At 38.7% G+C, this 26,497-nt stretch overlaps 2 protein-coding genes and 2 long non-coding RNA genes across 4 annotated transcripts; 3 read left to right on the top strand and 1 right to left on the bottom strand.

The window, feature by feature from the left end:
- The first annotated feature begins 967 nt into the window (after positions 1-967).
- LOC147551471 (uncharacterized) lies at positions 968-9,034 on the top strand. The gene is made up of 3 exons (XR_015236962.1): positions 968-1,020; positions 1,095-1,240; positions 8,948-9,034. It is a non-coding gene; the product is annotated as an uncharacterized LOC147551471 (long non-coding RNA).
- A 1,507-nt stretch (positions 9,035-10,541) lies between these two features.
- LOC147551472 (uncharacterized) lies at positions 10,542-11,524 on the bottom strand. Its single transcript, XR_015237712.1, has 2 exons — positions 11,150-11,524; positions 10,542-11,039 (listed from the first exon to the last, which is right to left on the bottom strand). It is a non-coding gene; the product is annotated as an uncharacterized LOC147551472 (long non-coding RNA).
- A 7,800-nt stretch (positions 11,525-19,324) lies between these two features.
- LOC147551473 (golgi apparatus membrane protein-like protein ECHIDNA protein) lies at positions 19,325-22,621 on the top strand. Its single transcript, XM_086667104.1, has 6 exons — positions 19,325-19,513; positions 20,309-20,365; positions 20,446-20,649; positions 20,805-20,864; positions 21,003-21,129; positions 22,195-22,621. The coding sequence occupies exons 1-6, from the start codon at positions 19,499-19,501 to the stop codon at positions 22,281-22,283; spliced, it is 552 nt and encodes a 183-aa protein (XP_086523230.1). The 5' UTR covers positions 19,325-19,498; the 3' UTR covers positions 22,284-22,621.
- A 29-nt stretch (positions 22,622-22,650) lies between these two features.
- On the top strand, positions 22,651-26,465 carry ZIP4 (Clathrin adaptor complexes medium subunit family protein). The gene is made up of 8 exons (XM_086667103.1): positions 22,651-23,242; positions 23,358-23,457; positions 23,553-23,663; positions 23,793-23,882; positions 24,142-24,389; positions 25,069-25,278; positions 25,386-25,593; positions 25,922-26,465. The coding sequence occupies exons 1-8, from the start codon at positions 23,208-23,210 to the stop codon at positions 26,165-26,167; spliced, it is 1,248 nt and encodes a 415-aa protein (XP_086523229.1). The 5' UTR covers positions 22,651-23,207; the 3' UTR covers positions 26,168-26,465.
- The last annotated feature ends 32 nt before the right edge of the window (positions 26,466-26,497 follow it).

The raw sequence follows: 26,497 nt of genomic DNA on the forward strand, positions 1-26,497 counted from the left end.
AAACACTCTTGGACAACTCTTCACCAAGCCTATGGTGGATAAACTGAACAAAGAAACAAAGAAATCAAATCTCTTACTCCTTAGGATTTGAACAAATCCTAGATTACTAAAGGTTGAAGAAGATAACCACAAACTAAATTGCTTCACAAGATTAATAATCTTCTTTTCTTCAAACCAATATTCTGCTCTTTCAATCTCTCTTGAAAGAACCACTTCAGAAATCTCTCTTTCTCTGACTTCTCTTTGTTCTGGAAGTTGTTGTGTATAATCTCTTCCCTTTCATTCCCTATTTATAATAATAAATAAGGAGGTTTACCAATAGAAATAGGAATTCCTTTTTAGGCTTGAAAAAATAGAAGTTTCTATTTTTTCCCCAAACAAGGAATAAGGGAAATCCTATTCCAACTAGGAGTCCTTTAATTATAAGGAGGGACCCCAACAAGAACCCATTATGGAATTATGGAAACACATATTGGTTGTGTAGAGAGAGATGGGTTTAAATTTCCTGTATGAGCTATCATCACTTTTGATATCCTTCTTTTCCACCCTCAGTCAAGCTGAGCTTGAACATGAACAACTATGTATACTGAAACTCTCATTGTTCGTCGATTGGTTTAACAGAGAAAGTGTGTTTTGTTGGCCCTGCCTACGGTCGTGGGTTTCTGCCAACAAGTAGGGCTCCTTGACATTGGTGAAATGATCCATCTTGTTAAAGTTTATGGGGAACTAATTCCCGAACTTATATTTGTAAAGTAATCTGGTAGTTTCCATCAAAGTTTATTGACGGCCTCACGTTTTGGAGCTTGGAGCCTAGTTTTATGTATTTTGGATGACGGTGGTGCACTCTAACAAAATTGATGACGTAAAAGGCTTACTATAATAACTCCCGAAATGCTATTCAAGTCCATTTTGGTCAGACGGTTGGAGTTGTTTATGTATTAGCCATTAGGTGCAGTTGCGGGGTCTCTCCTGCATCTCTTTCTCTAGCATTCCACATCGCCGACTGGTTACCAGGAGATGGTAAAACACTTCACTTTATTTCCTTGTCTCAAACTCTCCAAGTTTCACTTCTAATTGTGTGCTGCTTCCACTAGAAGCATCTTATGAAGAGGGCCAATACTTTCAAATTCAGAGGATAGTTAAGGGAACAAATAAATGCAATTCTAAGCTAGTGTCTCAGAACTTTTCACAGGATAGTCCGGCAACTTTGTATGTCGCTGAGGGATATTTACTACTTGAGGTAAGCTTTCTCTCTGAGTAGCTTATATTAACATTAGATGCTGTGTAGCTGTTGGAACTAAAAGTCGCGGAAGCTATCGAACCTATCCTAGAAATTGATCCGATTATGAAGATTAATCGAAAAGCTAAGTCAAAATCTAAATATGCAAACAGAGTTTACGAGGTTCGGCTTTAAAGCCTACGTCCTCGGGCGAACAAGAAATCTTTATTGAAGGATAGATGAAGACGACTAACACAACCCGCAAGTTCGTCCCAAGATGGTACCGTATAGAAATTAACCTTCTATACTAAATCTTCGACGACCGAGAAATTAAATACCGCTCAAAACTATGAACAAAATTTTTTTCTCTCACTTGCTCTCTCTCTTTAGCTCTCTCTAAAGAAGAGTTGTTGTTGCTTGTGTTGGTGTTGATAGGCTCTCAATACCCCATATATATATATGCAAGGGTTTCCAATTTTTGAGTCCAATCTGGACTAAAAATTGGAGTCGGTGGAATGGGATACCAATTTCACCGACCTTCACCAAACCGCCTACCAATTTGATGAAACCGCCTCATTGATGAAACTGCCTCCACCTCCAATTGATGAAACTGCCTCTTACAATTCTCCACCTCGTACATAATTTGATATACTTCAAATTTTGGACGAACACCAAGATACTCCTTGTAAGATATCGACTTCTTGTAACTTCATCCGACTGCACCATATGACCATGGTTGCCTACGTACCCTTTTATAGGATCAAGCCTACCGTAGTTCTACCAACCCTTCACATAAAGATTACCTTGTCGCCATTACGCCCTTTCGGGCAACTTAACACGAGCCGATTTGTAGCAATTTCAGGCAATGCTGAAACTTGCTACATGTCACCACTTTAGTCAACATGTCCGCGGGATTCTCATTAGTGTGTACCTTCATGAGAGAAACATCACCTTCCTCTATGACATCTCGTACAAAGTGATACCTGACATCGATATGCTTAGTACGAGCATGATGAACCTGATTCTTCGCCAAGTGGATTGCACTTTGACTATCACACCATACATCCACGCACTCCTGCTTAATCCCTAGATCATCCAGAAGACCCCACAACCACAATGCTTCCTTCACACCCTCGGCCATAGCCATATACTCGGCCTCCGTGGTAGATAACGCAACTGTAGATTGTAACATCGATCGCCAGCTAACTGGAGCACCATGTACCCTAAATACATAACCAGTAGTAGATCGTCTTCTATCTAGATCGCCAGCATAATCCGAGTCAACATAACCGCTTACCTGACATGTGTCTCCACCAAAGCACAAACCCGTATCAACAGTACCCTTCAAGTACTTCAAGACCCACTTCACAGCTTCCCAATGTGTCTTTCCCGGATTTGCCATAAACCTACTAACCACACTGACCGCCTGTGAAATATCCGGACGAGTACACACCATAGCGTACATCAAACTGGCAACTGCACTTGCATACGGTACACGATCCATATGATCCTTCTCCACCGTAGTAGTGGGAGATTGTTTTCCCGAGAGCCTGAAGTGTGGTGCCAAAGGTGTTGACACCGCCTTCGCATTCTGCATCCCAAATCGAGAAACTACTCGTTCGATGTAACCTTTCTGATTCAAGTACAGTTTCTTACTTGACCGCTCTCTCTTAATCTCCATTCCCAGTATCTTCTTTGCAGCGCCCATGTCTTTCATCTCAAACTCTTGACTGAGTTGAGATTTCAACTTATTTATCTCCACCATGCTTCGAGAAGCAATAAGCATGTCATCCACATACAAAAGGAGATAAACAAAGTCACCTTCGCGAAGCTTTTTGATGTATACACAACAATCATAGTCACTTCTGCGAAAATCATGTTTTAGCATGAAAAAATCAAATCGTTTGTACCATGGCGAGGGGATTGTTTTAATCCGTAAAGAGATTTTCTCAAACGACATACTCGATTTTCTTTACCCTCAACCTTGTATCCCTCAGGTTGAGCCATATAAATTTCTTCTTCCAAATCACCGTGCAAGAAGGCAGTTTTAACATCGAGTTGTTCCAGCTCAAAATCACTATGAGCAACAATACTCAATAACACCCGAATAGAAGTATGTTTCACGACTGGTGAGAAAATCTCATTGTAGTCGACCCCTTCTTTCTGTGCATATCCCTTGGCCACTAGTCTTGCCTTATACCTTGTACCCTTGATTTCGGAAGAATCCTCTTTCTTCTTGTACACCCATTTACAACCAATAACAGACTTACCTTCGGGCAATGGGACAACCTCCTATGTCTGGTTCTTGTGAAGAGACTCCATCTCTTCTTGCATAGCAACCAACCAACTCTCTCTTTCCGCCACGGTAATAGCTTGTTTGAAGGTGACCGGCTCGTCGTCTTCCACCGAGAGTGCATATTCAACCAGATTTGCCTGCCCGTAATGCCTAAGAGGTTTGTCTGACCCTAACCTCTGTACCGGCTTATATAACCGTTTCGGCCTAGTGTGTACCGAAACATCCTGCTGTTGTTGTTGTAAAACTTGTGTACCTTCCCCTTGAACCTCCTCATGATCGGGTTCATCAATTTCCTCATCCTTAGTATTATCCTGATGCTCCACCTGATCATGATTCCTAGAAACCCGTTGGTCTTCGGCTTCTACTTCCACTACTTGAGCTTTAGTAGACCCAACATCACCACAACTAGGCACCGTAGCTTTCGCCATAGCTACAATAGATGACTCATCAAACACCACATCTCTGCTGATTACAAACTTCTTGTCTTCCGTACACCATAGCCGATAACCCTTGACTCCTGTAGCATATCCTAAGAAAATTGCCTTCTTTGCTCTATTGTCAAGTTTGTTACCTTTAACATGGTAATAAGCCGTACAACCGAAAACCTTAAGTCTCCCGTAATCTGCATGTTCACCTGACCACACCTCGTAAGGTATGCCGCCATCTAAAGAAGAATGTGGAGACCTGTTCACAATATAACAAGCTGTAGCAACAGATTCTGCCCACCATTCTACGCCTAATCCCGAATTGGAGCGCATACATCTAGCCTTCTCAAGTAGTGTACGGTTCAATCTCTCTGCGACTCCATTCTGCTGAGGTGTGTTTACTACTGTCCAGTGCCTCACAATGCCTTCCTGATTACAAAACTCCTTGAATGCCCCATCCGTGTACTCGGTCCCATTATCCGACCTTAACGTCTTCAGCTTTCGACCAGTTTTGTTCTCAACCATTGCTTTCCACACCAGGAATGTGTTGAATACCTCATTCTTATGCTTCAGAAAATAAAGCCAGACAAATCTCGAATGATCATCAACGAATGTAACAAAATACCTGGAACCACCCTTGGAAGGTAACTTTGTCGGTCCCCAGACATCGGTATGTACGTAGTCTAATACCTCTTTGCTCTTATGCTTGCTTGTAGAGAACGTCACCCTGTGTGCCTTCCCGAACACACAATGCTCACAAAACTCCATGCAAGGCTTCTTCATGTCCTTCAACAAGCCTTTCCTGCACATCAAAGATAGACCCTTTTCTGACATATGCCCAAGGCGCATATGCCAAAGCCTCGTACAAGGCGTTGGATCCCTTCCATTGATTCCTACTGCTACATCTCCTGTAATTGTTGTCCCCAAAAGTTTGTATAAATTACCGTAACGAGTACCTCTCATTATTACCAAAGAACCCTTAACTACTTTTATGGAGCCATTCTCTATAATTATCTTACAGCCGTTCCGCTCCAACACACCAAGGGAAATTAGATTTTTCCGCAAATCGGGTATGTGTCTTACGTCCGTCAATGTTCTCACCACTCCATCGTGCATCTTGATACGTATTGTTCCGAGTCCCACAGTTTTACATATACTATCATCACCCAGTATAACTGTACCACCATCTATACTCCTATAGGTAGTAAACCACTCCCTATTTGGGCACATATGGTGTGACGCCCCTGAATCAAGCATCCACTTATCGAAGATCTTCTCAGACACCTCTGTCACGGAGAAACATTCGTCCGCCTCTTCTGACACATATCTTGCCTCTTGCATCTCTTGTTTCTCCTTGTAGCCTTCGTTCTTTTGCTTCAACTTTCTCTTTGGACAAGCCGCTTTAAAGTGGCCAAGCTCACCACAACTAAATCACGTTTTCTTGAAAGAGCCTCTAGATTTAGATCTAGATTTCCCGCCCTTTCCCTTTCCCCTTTCATTACTCCTCCCCCTCGTTACAAACAACCCTTGTGCTTGTTCTTTGTCTACTCCACCCGACGCCATACTGCTAGTAGCAACCTTACGAAGGTCATCCGCTAATAGCGAATTTCTCGTCTCTTCCATGCTTAGACTATCACCAACAAGCATCAAAGTTTGAACAAGGTTCTCATAGGATTTAGGCAATGAAAGTAACAATATGAGGGCTTGGTCCTCATCCTCAACCTTAACATCAATATCCTTCAAATCTGAGATAATCCTGTCAAACCTATTCACATATTCCAGAATAGAAGAGCCCTCTTCCATTCTACATGTGAATAATTTGGATTTTAAGTAGACCCGATTTGTTAAAGTTTTTGTCATGAAACTGCTTTCTAGCTTTAACCACACACTCGCCGCCGTTGCTTCTCCGTCTACTAGGAACGCCACGTCCCTCTCAAGACACAACATAATGGTGGCCCGTGCTTCGAGATCTAACTCCTCCCAATCCTCATTTGACATATCTCCTGGTTTCTTTCCCGTCAACGTCTTGTGTAATTTCTGCGAGATTAGCAGATTCTTCATCTGCATCCGCCAATAAGAAAAATCGTTTTTCCCATTGAACTTCTCTATCTCATATTTCCCTGATTTGACCGTACCACTTCTCGATCCCATCTTCTTTTCGTTCAATCTCAAACAAGGCTCTGATACCAATTGTTGGAACTAAAAGTCGCGGAAGCTATCAAACCTATCCTAGAAATTGATCCGATTATGAAGATTAATCGAAAAGCTAAGTCAAAATCTAAATATGCAAACAGAGTTTACGAGGTTCGGCTTTAAAGCCTACGTCCTCGGGCGAACAAGAAATCTTTATTGAAGGATAGATGAAGACGACTAACACAACCCGCAAGTTCGTCCCAAGATGGTACCGTATAGAAATTAACCTTCTATACTAAATCTTCGACGACCGAGAAATTAAATACCGCTCAAAACTATGAACAAAAATTTTTTCTCTCACTTGCTCTCTCTCTTTAGCTCTCTCTAAAGAAGAGTTGTTGTTGCTTGTGTTGGTGTTGATAGGCTCTCAATACCCCATATATATATATATGCAAGGGTTTCCAATTTTTGAGTCCAATCTGGACTAAAAATTGGAGTCGGTGGAATGGGATACCAATTTCACCGACCTTCACCAAACCGCCTACCAATTTGATGAAACCGCCTCATTGATGAAACTGCCTCCACCTCCAATTGATGAAACTGCCTCTTACAGTAGCATATTTATTTTTCTAAGGTGCGGCTTTTCCACAGACTATTAGTTCTCTACTCTCTAAATAAATGATTCATTAAGACTTGTCCATCTGATTTGTGAACATAGGTCACATGAATGCCCGTTAGACAGAATAAGCTGTAGTTAATGTCTCTTCACAAGGTCTGCTTGTGGCCACATGTGAAAATGAAATTAGTTAAGACCAACTCTGTTTTAAAATACGTGTTACGCCTCAGAGCGGTTTGCTCTCACAAGGCGAGGCGAAGCCTCGAGGAGTACGCCTCAATGCCTAAAAGGCGTAAACTATTTCTTTTGCAAGGAAAATGATATCAATTGTGTAAGAACATGACATATTTTTTTCTACTTCACTGCCATAATATGAAGTCCTAAAAGTGTTTAATAAACAAAAGTGCTCATGTTTATATGTCATCCAACAACTCAAAATTCAAGGGTACTTCAGATGCACGCGTTTTATTCTAAGGCTCAAATACGTATGCCTCGATGCGTAAGGTTGAATGTTTTGCTCTTGAAGGAAGAGCGGCTTCACGAATTCTCAACCTGTCAGTTATTAGGATCAGTTAATTAACTTGTTACTTTTGTTTTTAGGCATATCATAACTGACAGGAAATGCTGATTAGACCTCTAGGGGTGGGAATCGGGCGGGCTCGGTCGGGCTCGGGCTACCAAGTGCCGGGCTCGGGCTACCAAGTGCCGGGCTACCAAGTGCCGGGCTCGGGCGGATCGGGCTCGGATAAGCCGAGCCCGAGGTAGTGAGCCGGGCGGATCGGGCCGGGCGTATCAAAGACTTGAAGTGCCCGTAGCCCGTCCGAGCCCGACTACCCGAACGGGTTTCAACGGGCTCGGGTCGGGCGGGCTCGGGTCGGGCGGGCTCGGGTTTTTGAGATTTTTTTTTTTTTTCCTTTCTTTTTTTTTTGGGAAGATTTTTTTATTAATTAACCTAACTATTTCTGAAACCCTAGATTCCCACCCCTAGAAAAATGTATTATATTATTACCACTATCAAGCCATTTTTGAATACTAGATTGATCATAAGCAACTCCATTACATAGACTAACCGAAGATATCATCAGGTTCAACAACAACAAAAAAAAAAAAAACAGAAGATATCATCACGCCTAAAGAGATCGGACATTTCAAGATACTCGGAAAGGTGATGAATAAGTCATTCCCCATCAATATCATCATCAGCTTCATCATCATCATCATCAGACCCATCCCCATCAAGAAGAAAACGAAGAAGAAGAAGAAGATCTAACTCATCAACACCCACATCTTCACCTTCATCAACAAGAACAAGGGTTTCATGGATTTTATCAACTTCATCAACCAACATCACTAAATGATGTTGAATAGATGAGAAGGGGAGAGAGAGTAGAGAGAGGAGGCGGCTAAGAGAGAGAGGCAGAGAGAGAAAGTTAGGTTGATATTAGGGTTTCTTTGTTGAAGAGAGGAGGGTTTTTATAATAGATTTGGGCGGGTTGACGCGGGCGGGTTCACGCGGGCGGGTTCTCGCGGACGGGTTGACGCGGGCGGGTTGATGCGGGCGGGTGGCGGACGGACCTAACGGGCCGGGACTCGGAATTGAGGGTATGTCTGAGTCCCGGCCCAATAAGCCCGAGCCATCGGGCCGGGTATGCCCGGCTCGGGTAGGACTCGGGCTGCGGGGCAAAACGGTCCGGGCCGGACCCCGGGTTCCCGGACCGTTTTCCCAGCCCTAGACCTCCATTTCATGTTTTTGATTTTTGGGGAAGGTTCTTTTTAGCTTATTTTAATAAAGTTGAGACTGTACCAAGGTACTTTTTGTTGATGGCTTCATGTATTGGAGCTGGAAGCCTACTTCCTTGACTTTTTGATCAAGAGGTGCGTTCTGACATGATGATGTGGAAAGCTTACTAGAACTTTTCTAGAAATAATATTCAAATCCATACTTTCCTGCCGTCCATTTTGACGAGTAGCTTGGATTTGTTAATATCGGTGCAGCGCCTCTCACGTAGATCTCTCTCTAGCTGCCATATTGAGTGTTATAGATGGTAAAACAGTTCTCTAGCTCACCCTGTTTGAAATTTGGTAAGTTACATATCAAATTTTGTGCTACAAGCATCTTAGAAGGGCAAGTACTTGAAATCCTGTCATGAAACTGAGATAAATCATTTGTTGTGTTTGATTGGATTACCTAAGTGGTGTTAGTGGTTCAATGTGCTGTCCTTGTGGAATATTTATTGAAGGGTTTCCATCCTTTTCAGTCTCGAATAGAGCTAGAGAAGATGAGATTGTTAGTTCTGGAAGCAGCGAACCAGTTAAACCATGTCGAAAACAAGAAATGACGGGGGATCACTGAATTGAAGGAGTCATTCTACAAGAACCTTCAAATTTTATTTGCCTTTTCTATTGCTGATAAAACTGAGCAGGTAGGAGATCCCAATGTGGCAATAGAAGTAGTGGACATGGCAATTCGAGTTCATGATAGTCCTGGTGGGTGTCATCTGACCTGAGTTTGTCTAGCTCACTCTGACAGTATGCTTACATGAGGGTGACATCATGCACGGGTTCAACTTGTGTGCTGCCTTCTCATGTGAGAGGTTTGTATATACACAAACGGGTTGGCCGTTGGCTTATGCATGCAGGCTTTTACCGTGAAGAGACCCTGATAAGTGAGTTAATTGTTAGTATGTCTATCTTCAACTTCATGTTGTTTGATGTGATTATGAACTCCCAAGTCCTAGCCAAGGGGAGAGGGTAAGCTATTTGTTTTTCTTTCATGTACTTATCACTGCAGGTAAGGGTAATAACTTTTATATCTCTCAGCTCTTCTTACTTCCCACTGCTTTCTTTACCCTATTAGCATCTCTATCTCTATGTGTGTGTATATATACACTTAGCAGAAATGAAAATTTGGCAGTCCACCAGGAATGGATGGGTGAAATTTAGCGCCCACTATGATTTTTTGAGTGTCCTAGAAAACTGCCTCTGATGCAAAACTCAATTTCGATCTTAAAATGATATGACAACATTTAATTCTGAGATGTCTTAAGAAAAAATTCAATATTTGAGATTTCTCGTGGATCTCAATTTCCACTCAGTATTAAAAGCAAAAAATCCATCCGAGAAATGACGCCTAAGCAGTTTTTAAGTTTTTTGAGTGTTGCATTGGAGATGTTTGAATTGAAGATCTCAATAGTATCATTTAGGGAAGAGTCTCAATTCAGATTTGACACAGAATGATTTGAGTATTGCATTTGGTGTCCTGCGAAAATATGGCATTCCAAAGGCAAAGTTGCCAAGAATTCAGGCAACTTTGCTTCTTAGCCTCGGATTTTTTGGAAAAATCTTGACCAAATTTTCGTGGGATTCTGATAAGACACGAGGAAAAAGCAACAAATTGCTTGGTTTCTAAAACCTTAGAAACTAAGCTCAATCTTTCCTCAAAATCGCTATTCAACAAAAATTCAAGTATGTGTCCATCACCATTTGGTGTAGTGGTTGGACATCCTTTTAAGCCCATGAGATTTTGGGATTGAGTCTCGGTGGAAGCAGTTTATCACTAAGATTTATCCCATGTAATTTAGACACTAAAAAAAAGTAGATGTTGTCGGTGCTTTAGGCCTCTTTAATTATTGGTTTAATTTAGACGGTTATCGTGCGTATCACATCCTAATGACGTAACGATGCTTCTAAACGACTAACGATGATCGTAGTCGATTCCTCAAAAAATAAATAATCAAAGGACGTAGATGGTGAATTTATTTTTTTTTTGAAATTTTGGTTTAAATATGAGAGTCTTTGTTTCTTCAACTAGGGGTGTCTTAGGTTTGTTCGATCTTTCCATTTTGAACAATGTTTTTCGAAATAACAAGCACACTATTTCCATTAGAAATAACATAAAAATGATAATACCAACAACAATCAATCACGGTGAAGAAAAATCTCAAATACCATAAAACTACCTTTATTTTATTTGGACTCCTGAATTACATTGCGTAATCCAGGAAGGGAAATACAAACAGTTCTTCATAATCAACCAACGGGGTAGGGTAGTATTAGTGATGATGGAGACTGCACATGTGACATCTCACAGTTTATGCTTTGACCGGGTGGCTACAGCAGTTTGGCTGGGTGCTTTTAGCCGCAGCCATAGTGGGGTTGGTGCTTTTAGCCGCAGCCACAGTGGGGTTGTAATCCATGCGGAGTAAGTTGGCAGTTGTAGGACGCAATTCCTTTGTAAATTCTACGTGTAGTGGATTCTCGAGATAAGCGTTCAGTTCCTCCATGCTATCGAAGGTGGCTGTAAACACATAGGTATAACCATGGTTCATTTTTCCACTCAGATCCTTCCCCCTATATATGTTTTAAACAAAAAAAAAATAGTTAAAATTTTAAGGAGTTCACAATTTATAAAGGGAGTAAACTTATTATAGAAAGGTGGAGGTTTGGAAAGTTATATATACCAGACAAATTCCTTGATGGAGGGAATGACATCTTGAAGATGAGCGTATTTCTTCACAAGTTCATCGATCTTATCCTGAGTGGTCTCCGGCTTGAACTCCACCGCCAACATATGTTTCACAACTTCTCCCATTATTTTCACCGATATATTCCTCCCTCCCTCACTCTACTTATCTATCTATCAACTCAATCTTCTGCAACCAAACTCTCTTTCCTTTCTCTCCGTCTCTTGTTGACGCTTTGTATCAAGGGCTTGAGATTTTATAGTGTTAAAAGAAACCAATGACTTTCTACCGAGTAACAATATTATAAAATGTAATGTTTACAACGTTGCATATTTAGATTTTTTTTTTTTTTTAATATATTCATTTGATTCACGTGCCTTTCCTTTAGTAATGTACTAGATCGATTTAAAGAGGAAATAATGGAGAAAACAAATTAGCATGTGACGCACATGCCATGAAATTAAAGAGGAAATAATGGAGAAAACAATAAAATAATGAATGAAACACAAAAAATTATTGTGTTGTTTCTAAATGGCTCCCTACTTTGTGACCAGCTTTTCGCGCAGCTCCTTACTTATCAAAAATACCCAGACGGCCTCATTTTCTCCGATAAGGTCGCCGACCGACCAAAATTTCCGGCGATCAGCTGGCGACCTTCTTACTTAAAAATAAATCTTTTTCTTTCTTCTTCTGCCTCCTCTGTTTTCTCTCTTCTCCTCTCTCTCTCTCACTTTTCACTCTCTCTGGGCTCGCCCCTTCGTCGACCAGAATAGAGAGAGAGTGTGAGAAGAGAGAGAGAGAAAGACTTTTTTTTAAGTATGAAGGTCGCCGAAAATTTTGGTCGGCCGACGATCTTATCAGAGAAGATGATGAGGTGGCGAGAGGGATGACATGGCAGAGAGAGGTGATGAGATGGAAGAGAGAGAGTTAACGAACATTTGATGGTAATGAATAAAGGGGTCATCTGGGTATTTGCGATAAAGTGGGAGGTTACGCGAAAAACTGGTCATAAAGTAGGGGCCATTTGGAAAATAACCCAAAATTAACTAACTTGAGTAGTTGATTGATATATGCATGTATAGAACAACAAGGCTATTGGGACTCCCACTTGAACCGCATGTGAGAGAAACAAGAGTTTCTCTCTCCACGTGACTGGACATGTGAGAGGAGAGAGAAACAACGATTTCTCTCACATGCAGTTCAAGTGGGAGTCCCTGGAGGTGGGTTGAGTATACTTTTTGTGCATAAAATAACAAACAAAATATGTAGGCAATTCGGATTCGAAAACCTAAGACTAATCTGACTCGAAAAGTATATAATTACAGAAAGAAAAAAAAATTAGAAACAACAAATGGAAGAAAAATTACTTAATTAGTTAAGAAAAATTATATTAGGCCGTCTGTTTCGGCTAAGAACAACTCCTCTTCACTTGACTACAGTAAATTGATTTACAATAGATGGAGATGGAATGGTGTCAACAATTAAATATAGAGACTCACAAGGTTCTTACTAGGGATGGGAACCGGACGGGTTCGGACGGGCTCGGACAACTATGAGCCGGACTCGGGCGGATCGGGCTCGGATAAGCCAAGCCCACGATAGGGAGTAGGGCGGATCGGGCCGGACCAAACCCTCACTATAGGAGCCCGTAACCCGTCCGAGGCCGGATGCCCGAGCGGGTTCCAACGGACTCGGGCCAGACGGGCTCGGGCCAGACGGGCTCGGGTTATTTTATTTAAAAAATATAAAGCACAAATTTCTTATATAAAACAAATAATTACTTAAAATTACATTCATACATCTTTGGAAACAAATAATTACTTAGAATTACATTCATACATTTTGGAAACAAATAATTACTTAAAATTACATTTATACATCTTTGGTGTTTCAAAACTTGCATGATCAGATCTGATAAAGCATTTAGCTGGATCTAATCAACAAATTGATCTTCATTCAAATCACATGATCTTTCTTTCTTCAGAAACACTCTCATGATCATCTTCCACAGATCCATCAAGATCTTCAATTTCCCCATCATTTGAAGTTAAAGAAATCAAACATTTTCTAATTGATCCTTCAAGTTTATTATCATCACCACAAAAAAAAATTAAAACTTTGTACGCTTCAACCAACTCATATGAATCTCTTACCTTTACAAAGTCTACAAATTATACAAATCTTTAGAAATGCTACATACTAAAACAGACTTTAGAAATTCTACAAACTAAAACACATCTTGTTAAAAATACAAGATGGAAGATCTGTTACATGATATTCATATGAAATTCATCATCACCACAAGAAAATAAAAAATTACATGGTATCTCTTATTTTTCTAAAACATATCTACAAACTAAAGATACCTAAAATTCACATCACAAAAAGTTATATGATCCAAAAAAGAGATAACAAAGTCTCTAAAACATATCATTCACAAAATTTTTTAAAAAAAACCTAACAATCCAAACAACCAAATCCACCCAAAATAACAAAATTAATAACCTAAATGCCTAAAAAGAATAAAAATTGATGTTTATAAGCTTTAGAAAGAACCAAAAACAAAAAGATTAGAAGAAATGTTGATCATCTACATCGTTGGTGGTAGCTGCAAACCCTAGATTTTGTTTATAAGCCAAGTAATAACAGAAACTACATATTATCATCATCACATCAAAATAATACAAAAAAAAGTAACAACGGAATTATCATAAAATAAAACCATTCAAAATTGAGTTCGAAGGCTTAACCGCGTCATTTGATCTGTAGATCATCGGCGTATACCACTGTACATACGAACATCAACGAAGTACAACGAAGTATAACGAGGTATAACGGAATAATAACTTCACTAAGTACTAAGTTGTATCCATTGTTGTAGACCGATTAGAGAGAGGGAGGCATGATTTAGGGTTAGGTGTGGTTTATGTTTGAGTTAGAGACAGAGAGAGACAGAGAGAGAGAGATAGGCGGAGAGAAAGAGAGGCAAAGAGAGAGAGTGATTAGGTTTTTGTTTTTAGGGTTTCTGTTTGGGTTTTTATAATAGATGGTAGGGTATCGGGCTCACCATCGGGTTCTCATCGGGCTCGGTATCGGGCGGGTTTATCGGGCCGGGACTCGGATTAGAGTCCCTGTCCGAGTCCCGGCCCGAGTCCCGGCCCTATAAGCCCGAGCCATCGGGCCGGGTAAGCCCGGCTCGGGTAGAACGCGGTCAGCGGTCCCTAACGGTCCGGGCCGGACCCCGGGGTCTCAGACCGTTTTCCCAGCCCTAGTTCTTACCATGCCCACACTATTTTACTTGGTCCATTAACACCAAGTCCATGGGAAAACTTGCACTCTTATCTCACTCTGTTTAGGTTGACGACAAATTCTCGTTTTTGATTTCGGTTGAATCCTCACCAAGGGGGAGGGGATGAGAGGGAGAGTACGGTGGTTGATGGAGGAGGAATGTCTTTTTTAGAGAGATATTTTCTTATTGTAAATGATTCTTGAGAAATATTTTCTTACTTTTGTTCTTTGGTTTCTAGACCCTGGAGCAAAACTACAACTAGGCCAGAGGGGGCCAAGTCCCCCTCGACCTAGCCGTAGCGAGCTGCGTTATATTCCTAATTTACAAGGATCACCACTATTAGTGCAAAGAATGGCCTTTTTGGTGGGAATGTGTGGTTATGATGGGAGTGACCATGGTTCTCTCCCTAGAGATGACATAAATTTTGAAACTGTCGTCTTGGTTTTCTATCCGACGGGTGCTTGGAAATGCTATATATACCATCTGCTTCCTCTTACAAATTTTAAATGAATGGTACCAGTTACTCTTGTTAAATATTGGTAATATGAATTTTGAATCTAAAAAACCTAATTATATTATTTTATTGACAACCTCGTACTTGTTGTTGAAAAATTTTAATTTTCTTTTTGAGTTTGAAAAATAGACCAACCATTCGCTTTGCCTGGGTTTCCGCTCAGATTCCTTTTGGCTAACGCCGATAGACTATACTTTTTTTATTTACTCTAAAGGGAGAAGAAGAAGATATTGTTAATCATTTTTATGTTATGTGAGAGATAAGTCTGGACGTCTATTTTTAATGGGATTTTGATAGAGATCACATCCGACGGCTGGTATAAAATCCTCTTTATGTAGATTAAATCAAAATAGAAGGGTATTAGTGTAAATCGACCAAAATCGGTTAGAATATCCTTACAATAACTACCCACGCATTTCTCTCCCTACCACGCAGGATTTACAACTTTTATTTATGAGTTAGTTAATATCCCTTCCCTATTTCTTCTCCCTTATCTTCTTATTTTATGTCCAAAATCGACATCATCTTTATTACTGATTGTTCTTTGTTTTTTCCATCTCCACAGGGTTCTTCTTAGGAATTTTGATTAAATGTCATCTGCAACGTTAGCCAAGAGGGATCTATCGCGTCCGTAGGACGCGGCGAAAACCTAATCCTAATAGAATACAAATCGTGAGAGAGAAAAGTAAGAAGAATGTGAGAGTAGTTATTGTAGGGAGATCAGATTTTGACACTAATACTCTTCTCTTTTTAGTCTATTTTATATAAAATGGATTTGATATCATCCGTCAGATGTGATCTCTATCAAACTCTCAGACAAAATGGACGCGCCTAACCTGTTTTATATATAAGAGGTGATCTCTATCAAACTCTCAGAAAAAATGGACGGTCAGATTTATCCAAAATAACCAACTGACTTATATATATAAGATTAAACATTAAAGCAAATCGTGACTCATTTAGGAAAAGTTTAGCCTCAAAAAAACTTTTAGTTAGAAGACGTTCTCAAGTGATGAAAGTAAAATGAAGTTAAACAAAATCATAATTTTAAACGGTGGTAATACACTTATTTCAAATTATATATATAAAGACCTTCTCTTATAAGCGAAGTATAAATATAAAATTAAAATAAATTGTCAAATAAAAAAATTGAGTTCGTATTACATTGGCCTCCCTTGGTCTTTAGTCCAATTTCCGTCTATGCTTCTAGTATGTTTGTTTTTTTGTAAGCTCCTGCAAATCAAGCTTCAATCTTTTAGACAACTATTTCTGGAGACACTTTTAATTAGAAGAAAATCGTCCTAATTTTTTAATGTGATGTGAAAGCGAGTAATTTCTGTATATTATCGTTACATTGGAATCCAATTCAACCATTATTGTTTTGTGAGTTATTTTGATTGAAATTAATATAAGTAATCTTATACACATTCGAATTATATATAAAGAAGTTAAGGAATGAGGGTGAACAAACTCATTTTAGAAAAATATGTATATATGTATAATAAAGTTAAATATAAAGAAGGCATAAGAATGATATAGAGAAAAATACCTCTAACAATGTTAATGCGAGTCATTGAATTTACAATGAAAAAAGACTAAAAAGTGAACTGATATGTAAATAGGGAGTTAAAATGAAGAAATATAGGGCTAAAAGCACAACTAATTACAAAATAGGAGGCACATCGGAATTTACTCATTGAAAAATAAAAAAGATAAAAGTGAGGCCTCAGGGAGTCGAATCTAAGTCAACAAGGCAAACAACTTAGGGTACTACCAACATGCTAACTATTCTCTGATGATAGAAAATTGGAGTGTATACTATATAATACATATCACCTCTATTAGGAATCAGTCCTTACCCCTAAACCATGGGACCGTGGGGGCACGTGCCCCCACGAGGGTCCGCCCTGTTGGAACTACAAATTTTCAAATCCAAATATCACCACCACAAAATTTAAAAAAATCATAATTTATTGAAGTTAAAACTAAAAACAAAACATTTTAATAATAATTAATTAAGTACTTTTCACATTATATATGGCAGAGATAAAAATATATTTTATTAGGGAAAATTAATTCCCAAGTAAGAAACAATGTGTTTTATATAAAAAGTATAATTATAAATATATTTTATTAGGGAAAAATAATTCCCAAGTAAGAGGAGGGTCACATTTCCTGTGTTTTTAGAGAAAATACAGAAATGTTCATCTAAAATACCAATTGATATGCGACGATTTATTCTTTCTTTTGGTTCCGGTTTTGCGGAATAAAGAAAAAATTTCGGGGAATAAATTCTCTGAGAAATTTACTTCTTTATAAAATCTCAAGGGAATATTTTCTATGGGGAATACAGAAAAATTTACAATTTACAAAAGGCCAAAAAATGAACTTTAAGTCTTTTCTCCCTCTTTCTTCTTTCTTCCTCTTTCTTCTTCTCTAGAGAAAAACTAATCCATCTCATCTCCTCCATAACTTCTAGCAAAAAAATTTGTTCTTTCTTCTCCATCACCTTTTTTAGTTATATTTCCCAAATCTACAATCTCTACAATCCTTATTTCTTTAAATCAGAAATTAGAGAGATAAAGAGGGACAAAACATTCTAAACCCTAGAAATTATCAAACAAAATCTCTTGAAGCTCTTAATACGTCTTCCATGGGACGTCCAAAGCAAGTGTGTTCATCCATTAATCCTCCACAAGAGAAGTAAACACATTCTAAACCCAAATCAGTTAAATTTTGAGCCATAAAACATATTCTTCATCACTTTTAAATATATTAGGTTTGTTCTCCATGTTTTTAGGGTTTAGTAATTGGAAGAAAACAAAGCTTTGGAGAAGAAGATGGAGGAAAGAAAAAACACTTGGAAGGAGTTCAGGATTTAAATTCATTGAAAGATTTTGTTTAAGTTTATAAAAATGCTTTCTAAATTGTTTTTTGAGATCTTCTAAAAATTTAATTTTTTTTAACTCCAAAATTGGAAGATGCGAGGGTAAGAAATTGCGGGTCAAGAAGTCAAGATGACCAGATCGTTGACCGAAAGTTAGACCCTCACCTGTTAATATTTTTACGGACACCGACGATGTCTTTGGGCTTAACCTATGACAAGAGACAAAACACACGTGATCGTGAGATCCTTGGGACACCGGGATGGTGTTGGCCTAAGGGGGCTCCGACGGTCAAGTCAGTAAGCTTGACAAATAATAAATATGAATAGTAAACTAGAGATTGAGCTATGTAGTTATTTATTTGAGCAAGACGATCGTTAGAAGAAAAGGTGATACAGTCAGGTGTACGCTTGCTTAATTCTCTGATCGTTGAGGGAGATAAAATGCTTGCACCCTTTGGTCGTTATGAATGAGAAAGGTCGGTCGTCTTCCCTTTATCAAATGGTCATCTGGAGAGAGAAAGATCAGTCGTTTTCCTTGTTGAGGTGGTCGTCTAGAGAGAGAAAGATTAGTCGTCTTCCTTGATCAGGTGGTCGTCGGGAGAGAATAAGATAGCAGTAGTCGTAAGTTGTTTGTCAGAGGTTTAGGTAATTGAGGTCAGAGAAGATAGTCGGTTGATTGCCGAGAGTTAGATTGGATGTCTTTGTCGATCATCAGATGATCCTTATGTAGTATTTCGTGGTCCAGTGGCTCTTTTGGTCAACTGTCACCTGGTGGTGAATTGTCGTCTTGAATGTAGTAACAGATGGACATGGATGCGGATATCGTAAGTCCCATCCAACGGATATATTGATGATATTCTTGCCCACCTGTTATCTTGAATAACAGTAACACCTCAACGGGCATATGCTTAGCAAAAAAAAGGACCGACCTGTTTGAGCAGGGCTGACCTCTTTATCAAGGGCTCCAAAGCTGACCTCTTTGAGCAGGATTGATCTCCTTGCTTAATGTGCGCGTATATTCTCGTGAGTCCGGGTGTCCGAAGATGAATGGGTCGAACCCATCTGTCATTTAGTTCATGGGCTTAGTTACTTCGTTGGCCCACAAATAGTGGAATACTAAGGGTGCTCATGATGACGGATTTTAGCCCATACAGAAGCCCTATAACAACAAATAGAAATAAAAAAGTCAATCTTAGTTGACCAATTGTGCAAAAAAAATTATTCTCCGGAGATTGTTCTTTATTCCCCAGAGCCGCGACCTTTCTTTTTTCTTGAAAAATGAGAATCAAACCCAACCTCGTGAGTTGTGTGCCCTTGACATTTTGATTATGAATTTCAATTAGTAATGAACCACCTTCATCAAAAAAAAAAAATTAGTAATGAACCAGGTCTTCCTTAATATACTCCTCATTTACCTATTAGGCTTGTCAAATTGGGCTGGGCTAGCCCGAGTTCTAATATCCAACAACCAATGTCTTCTTTTTGGCGGGCTGGGTTACGGCGCGTAATGGCGTTTACGTGGATAACGGCGCTAAACCGTTTGGTTGGAAAGAGTAAAAGAGGGATTATTACCCTAATATGAACCAGGAGGAGGAGATCTACAAGAAAAGATAAAGAGGGATTTCTTATTCATTACTCGAACAAGAAGAAGAAGATATGGATCTAAATCAGGTCATTACTCTCTCTCTCTCTAACATTATTATCTCAATCTTCGTCTAATTTCTTAGGATCCTGATCGTATGCACATCCCTGTTTTTGTTAACGGATTTACTTCTTGAATCTTGCAAATTATCTAACTCATCTTCGGTTTCATGTTATTTTGTACGATTTTTCAGCTGTTTGAACCTTTATTAATACTCATAATCCAATTAATTTTGTTGCAAATTGTGAATTATATATCACTTCGCCATTTGAAAATTTTTGTCATGATCGATTGCTATATATATATATATATATATGGTTCTGATTTATATCCTTGCTGATGTATTCTGGGAGGTTTGCCTTACAACAATCAACTTAACATTGTAATTTCACTTTGACTAACTAAAACAACTCAATTTTTTGAAGAAAAGACCAAATTAACTAAACCCAAGTTTGGGTTTCATGAACAATACAAGAGGAAGGCCGCTAAATTTGCAAAAGCTTCTGTTAAGTTTGTGGCCATCCAACTCAAAACCAATTGGCAATGAGTGGAGAGGACCTAGACCTTATATTCTTGATTGCTAGATACCCATTCTCCCATGTGGGACTATTCTCACAGCTTCCATTAACCTAGTTTGGTCTTTAGCTACATTTCGAGGCCTGTTTCTTACAAATAGTTTCCAGGAAGTTGATTTGGCAAAATCTTTATGATTTTCGAGAAGATAGATAGTTTTTTTTTTCATCTTTTTATTCAAAATAAGCATCTCATATTCTCATGTGCATACATTATCTGTTAAATGGTTTGAGTTTTACTTTATCGTGCAGCCGGCAGGAGAAAATTATGCCAACCCAAAAACATGTTTCTTTCACGTGCTATTCAAGGTATTTGTAGTCCGTCATTATGCTTCTCATTCTGAAACTTGTTAAGTTTGTAATATGATAGTAGTTTTCATTGTTGACAGGCTGGAGCTTTGGCATTTTACATTCTTTCAGCACTTTTCTTTAACAGCTTCGTCATCATATTTGTCGTTACTGTACTTCTTGCTGCTCTCGACTTTTGGGTAGTCAAAAATGTTAGTGGTCGGATATTAGTTGGTTTGAGGTGGTGGAATGAAATTGATGACCTTGGTGAGAGTGTCTGGAAATTTGAATGCCTTGACCAAGAGGTAATATAAAGTTTTTTGTAATACATCTTTCATATTCTTCTTATTATTTCCCCTTTTTATAGTTCCAAGCACTTCAGTAGAGTTGCACAGTTTCTGAATCTAGTAGTACATGCCTTTTAGCGTTGATGTTTACCTTTTCCTATTCTGGTGTACAGTCATTGTCTCGGATGAACAAAAAGGATTCATGGCTATTCTGGTGGACCCTCTACCTCACTGTAAGTTTAAAATAATGAAAAATCAAAATTTCACTATGCTGCAATAAGTAAAGTTTCTTTGAAGTATATCACCAACATCCAGATAATGCTCAGTTAAATTTGTTATGAACGTGAAAGCTGTACTTTTTGACTTTGCAGGCAGTTGCTTGGGTCTTCCTCGGAATATTTTCGGTCATAAGATTTCAACCAGATTATGTCCTCGTGGTTGGAGTCTGTTTAACCCTCAGCGTTGCCAACATTGTTGGCTTCACAAAGTGCCGTAAAGGTATGAATCCGTCTTTTGTGATCTCAGCCACTTGTTTCTGTTCAGCATCACTAGTAGTATGCTTTCACAAATAGGATAATCTTCATTGTTCTACTAGACCTACAGTGCCTCATCCTGTAGTTATGGTACTTTTACTTCTTCATTGGAGAAGTACAAGTTAGGTTGTCTTTTTAGACCATTTATTTTCGAGGAATCTAACAGATATATGAGGTTAGGATTATTGCATTGGTTACTCGGACATGTTTATCTCTGGCTAAGTGCATTTTTCCTCAATAACCTTCCAATTGTTATCTGGCTTCCCTGCCCATTCAACAAGCGGGGTGGTTATGGTCTGCTAAATGATTTGGTGGAATAGGTTCTTTGTTTTTAAAGTGAACTGTTATATAGATCAAAAAGAGATTACAAGCTACAGTCCATCAACAAGAAGGGCCCATACAGCTATGCCACTCTTGAGAACATTTAGATAGTCTAGTTGCCTTAGCTAGTGCTGAGTGCATCAGCTTGCTATTTGCTATTCTGTTTACATGGTAACAAGAGAAATTAACAAAAAAGGGACAAAGTAATCTAATAGAGTTTATGGTTCTATGACTTGTCCAGTGAGAAGTATTATCTTCTCCATTGATTGCTCGTATAACGTTCATGCAATCTCCTTCCAAGATGATACTAACAAAATTCAGTCTTTTGGCCAAGGATACAGCTTTATGTTGATTGCTACAAAATGCTTCGTCTTTTTCTTTTAATTCAGCGAGTAGTTCTATTTTGTTCCATGTATGTCATTTGGCACTTTATATATCTTCACCGGCAATTAGAGGCCTGGCACTTTGTATGTCGACATCTATCACTTCGAGTTTGGACTATGTGTTTCTTGACTTATCAGCATGAATCCGAAAACGAAGTAGATAATTGATTATAGATGGAAACTCAAATTTCATCAGAGGTTTCTTGAGCCAAAACCAAACTATAATTGTTTCGCAAGTTGTCTGCTAAAATAAACTCACTGTTTTTTTATAGTTTAGTAAGCATACTGGGCACTGAAACCACTTATTTTCATTTTTGTTTCGCCAGATGCCAAGAAGCAGATTCAGGCATTTGCCTCCCAAACAATTGCAAACCGTTTTTCATCCACAATTCAGTCAGCATTCAGCGTCGTCTGAGGAGTTGACATAAATTGGAGCTGAGTAGGAAGTTTTGAACTACAAGGAAAAGGGGAACGATGATCTGGGTAACTGCATCACCGAAGTTTCTTTTAGTTCTTTTGTTTTAGCAAGTGAGGTGTTCTTGTACACACTCCCGTGGTGGTGGTGGTGATGGCAGTTGATAAATTAGATTGTTACTTTGAAGATTTTGTTTGTAAGGTTCGAGTGGAGGAGAGAGAAGGATTATAATGAATGATTTGGAACCTGGTGTTGTCATTTTTCTTTCATTTTATATACTTGTATAACTGATTAGTACCATTTCTGTTTCTCTATAAAAAGTTTGTTTACTTGTACTATTGTTAACCTTTTGACACTAGAAGCAAACGACCGGACCCTGACACTAGGTTGGGTGTAACAGAAACAAAAAATGCTCAATGCTGTCTGGAATTAAGTCGAGTATTGGGATTCCGTTTCTCAACTGTTGGAGAAGAAGCTTATCCCCATCATATCACTACACTGGTCGGTCATATTTAGAGTTGCCTCGATAAGAATTCAATATCTATGCAACCATAATATTTACAAACAGAAATATTAAATGCCAAAAATCGGAGGCTACCACCACAAAGGCACAGATCATATGGTGATCATGTGACCGTCTCCGATCCGTCGGAGTAGTATTACTTTTCTCCACAACATCATCATTCGGCCTATAATCCGTCCAATAACTGGGCACTTGTGGTTTGCTTTCAAAATGAAGAGAATAAAGGGGAATTCCCAAATCTCGTAAGAAGAAGTTCTGGTTCTAAATTGGAAATTCGGTATAAGTAGCGACCCAAATTTTCATTGTTCAGATCCGAAGACCTCTATTTCAACAAAAACAAAAAGTCCGAAGACCTCAATCAATTTTACCTACCAGGGTTAGAGAGAGAGAGAGAGAGAGAGATGTTGCAGTGTATTTTCTTACTATCGGACTCCGGGTAAGTTAATTTCCTCAGTTTCAGTTTGAGCTCAACCGGAATTCTCATAGAATCTCAATTTGATATTTCTTTCTTTTCTATAAAGATTTTTAAACTTGGATTTGTGTTCTGACAGGGAAATTATATTGGAAAAACAGTTAACTGGTCATCAAGTTGATCGGTCAATATGTGTATGGTTTTGGGAAAATGTCATCTCTCAAGGCGATTCCTTTAAGGTAGTATTGGTGGTGGTGGTGGTTCTACCCTTTAACTTATTAACCCTCCTCCTACTTTTTTAGATTAACTAACTGGGTGTTGTTGTTTATTGAAGCTTGTACCTGTGATTGCTTCACCTACACATTACATTTTCCAAATTACCCGTGATGGAATCATATTCTTAGCTTGTACCCAACTTGAAATGCCACCTTTAATGGCTATTGAGGTCTCCCCCCCCTGCTCCTTTCTATTTCTTCCCTTTTTATTTGACAATTGACAATTCGTTGAAAGTGGGTATCTACTCTATGTATATAGTTTGGTATGATAATGCAACTGAAAAATCACCTTTTTTTAGTTCCTTTCCAGAGTGGCAGATGTTCTCTCTGATTATCTCGCAGGCTTGAATGAAGACTTAATCAAGGATAACTTTGTTATCGTATATCAGGTACGTACCCTCATACATGGAATTTTAATCCAAGCTTTAAGTTTATGCTTGTTGGTGTTAGTACCACATTGGTTGTGGGGAGGGAGGTGGTTACTTTATAAGTATGAGCGAATGCGCTTGAGCTAGGTTCTTGGGTGAGATAGGCCCTAGACTGACTACACCCACAATGCTCGACATTCCTTCTTTTGCCAGTTTTTTTTATTACTCAATGATGTATGGAATTAGATCAATGACGAGTAAACTTTGACATAAATTGCAGCTTTTGGATGAGATGATAGACAACGGTTTTCCGCTCACTACAGAACCAAACATCTTAAGGGAGATGATTTCACCTCCAAATTTAGTTAGCAAGGTACTGAGCGTTGTAACCGGTAACAGTTCTAATATGAGCAACACTCTCCCAGGTGCAACAGCGTCTTGTGTTCCTTGGAGAACAACTGATCTTAAGCGCTCAAGTAATGAAGTTTATGTTGATCTTGTTGAAGAAATGGATGCAATTATAAATAGGTATGTTTATGAAGTCCGGCATATCCCACATTGTTTTATTTAATTTGTTTTTCCTTTAATCAATTTAGACGTTCTCTTTTTTGAATCACAACAGAAAACATTTGTTATCACCTCAAGCTTTATCTAAGCTTACATCTAATGCCATTCTTAATCATAATTCATAAAACTTACCACATAACTCATGTTTTTACATTACATACAAATGGTACTGTCGTCTACCCTTTTATTAAATATGTTACCTGGAGGATGGACGACTGCTCATCAACAAGAAGTCATCCAGACATTGAGCAAAATTGTATTGCTAATTTTATTTCATGAAGAATATTGTGTCTATTTGATACTCTAGTAGATGCAGAAAATGTAGAGATATCTTTCTGCTAGACCTCCAAATTGCTTCCACTTCTTGTAGTTTCTACTTTCTCTTGGTATTCTGCATATAGACCATAAATAGCTGATTCAAAGTGCCTATAATAGAAAAGTGAAGGGAAAAAGTTTCTTTTGCTTCTTCAATGCATAAATGCTTTAATTGGCTCATATGAATTACTTGTCTGGTCAGAGTTCATTGCAGAGGAGTATATTGAAGCAACTTCTCCTTTTCACAGTGCAGCTCGTATATGTTTCTTTTCTAAAGATATTCAAACTATGTGGTGAATTTTCTTTGTTCGCTTATACTGTACAGGGATGGAGTCCTGGTGAAATGTGAGATATATGGTCAAGTCGAAGTGAACTCCCATCTCTCAGGTCTTCCTGATTTGACTCTCTCATTTTCAAATCCTTCCATTCTGAATGATGTGAGGTTTCATCCTTGTGTTAGATTTCGCCCATGGGAATCAAATCAGATACTTTCTTTTGTGCCCCCTGATGGCCTCTTTAAGCTCATGAGTTACAGGTATGTGCAACGACGTAGAGTATACCTTGTCTCTGAGTTCCTGCCTGCTGTACATCTTGTTTCCGCAGTTGAAACTTAAGCTTTTTATTTGTAATTTATCATTGTAGGATTAAAAATCTGAACAACGTTCCAATATATGTAAAGCCACAGCTGACTTCGGATGCTGGAACATGTCGTATAAGTGTCTTAGTTGGGATACGAAATAATCCTGGAAAGACAATTGACTCTGTGACGGTGCAATTTCAGTTGCCCCCTAATGTTGCTTCTGCAGATCTAACATCAAACTATGGAACTGTGAACATCCTTGCTAATAAGGTATGCAAAATGAACTCCACCTGGGGTTGTGTTACCATACATATAGTATATATAACTAGTTAGCTCCTGGCATCGTTGAGATATAAATGAATATCTATTAGGTTAAAGTTTGACCCTTTAGACGAGTTTATATGCTATGGGCATCATTTTCCTCTCTATTGGTAGTATGGTAGCTCAGATGGTTAATATCAGAGAATTTCGAAATTCATATTGTTCCATGGCTAAAATCTAGAGTTTCTTTATCAGTGGAATGAACAAAAGAAGAACCTCCAAGTTTTTTTCTTGGTAGTCAGGCTTCTTAAGTCACATCTGTTTAATGTTTCTGCAGAATTGTTTTTGGACGATTGGACGGATCCCAAAAGATAAAGCTCCTTGTATGTCAGGAACTCTAGTGCTTGAAACAGGTCTAGAACGTTTACACGCGTTTCCCACATTTCAGGTGGGCTTCAAAATCATGGGTGTGGCTCTGTCAGGTTTGAAGATAGATAAATTAGATTTCAAGAATCTACCCAGTCCCCCTTATAAAGGGTTCAGAGGTGTCACACGAGCTGGACAATATGAAGTTAGGTCTTAGATTGTCTACTATATATTTGCATCTGCAACACAAGAGGTCACCATTTGATTTCCTTTTTGCCCAAAGTGAAGCAATACGTGTCTGAGATCTTGATTTGAAGACCGACTTTGATATCTTTCTGAAAATTTGGTTGCTATGGTTTATGTTTCTGCAGGAAAACCTAGTGCTTTGGTGTCTCTCTATACTTTTTTTCTGCTCATTTGTAATGTTGTGTTTGTTTTTCTTGTTATGTAAAGAACATGCTGACAAGCTGTTTGGTAGAACAAGCATAAAAGAATAAGATCATGTTTTGGGTTAAGTTTGATTTTGGGTGGAGGGTGTATATAGGTG

This window comes from Eschscholzia californica, unplaced genomic scaffold, assembly GCF_041429995.1.
Source record: "Eschscholzia californica isolate CP2 unplaced genomic scaffold, dmEscCali1.0.p SCAF_3, whole genome shotgun sequence".
NCBI lineage: Eukaryota > Viridiplantae > Streptophyta > Magnoliopsida > Ranunculales > Papaveraceae > Eschscholzia > Eschscholzia californica.

Bases quoted from the DNA above. Each gene is read 5' to 3' on its own strand.
- ZIP4 (XM_086667103.1), top strand. From the start codon at position 23,208: ATGTTGCAGTGTATTTTCTTACTATCGGACTCCGG. The intron at 24,390-25,068 runs GTATGTTTATGA...TATACTGTACAG, and splicing joins ATGGATGCAATTATAAATAG to GGATGGAGTCCTGGTGAAAT. The intron at 25,594-25,921 runs GTATGCAAAATG...ATGTTTCTGCAG, and splicing joins TGAACATCCTTGCTAATAAG to AATTGTTTTTGGACGATTGG.
- LOC147551473 (XM_086667104.1), top strand. The intron at 20,366-20,445 runs GTATTTGTAGTC...CATTGTTGACAG, and splicing joins TCTTTCACGTGCTATTCAAG to GCTGGAGCTTTGGCATTTTA. The intron at 20,650-20,804 runs GTAATATAAAGT...TCTGGTGTACAG, and splicing joins TTGAATGCCTTGACCAAGAG to TCATTGTCTCGGATGAACAA.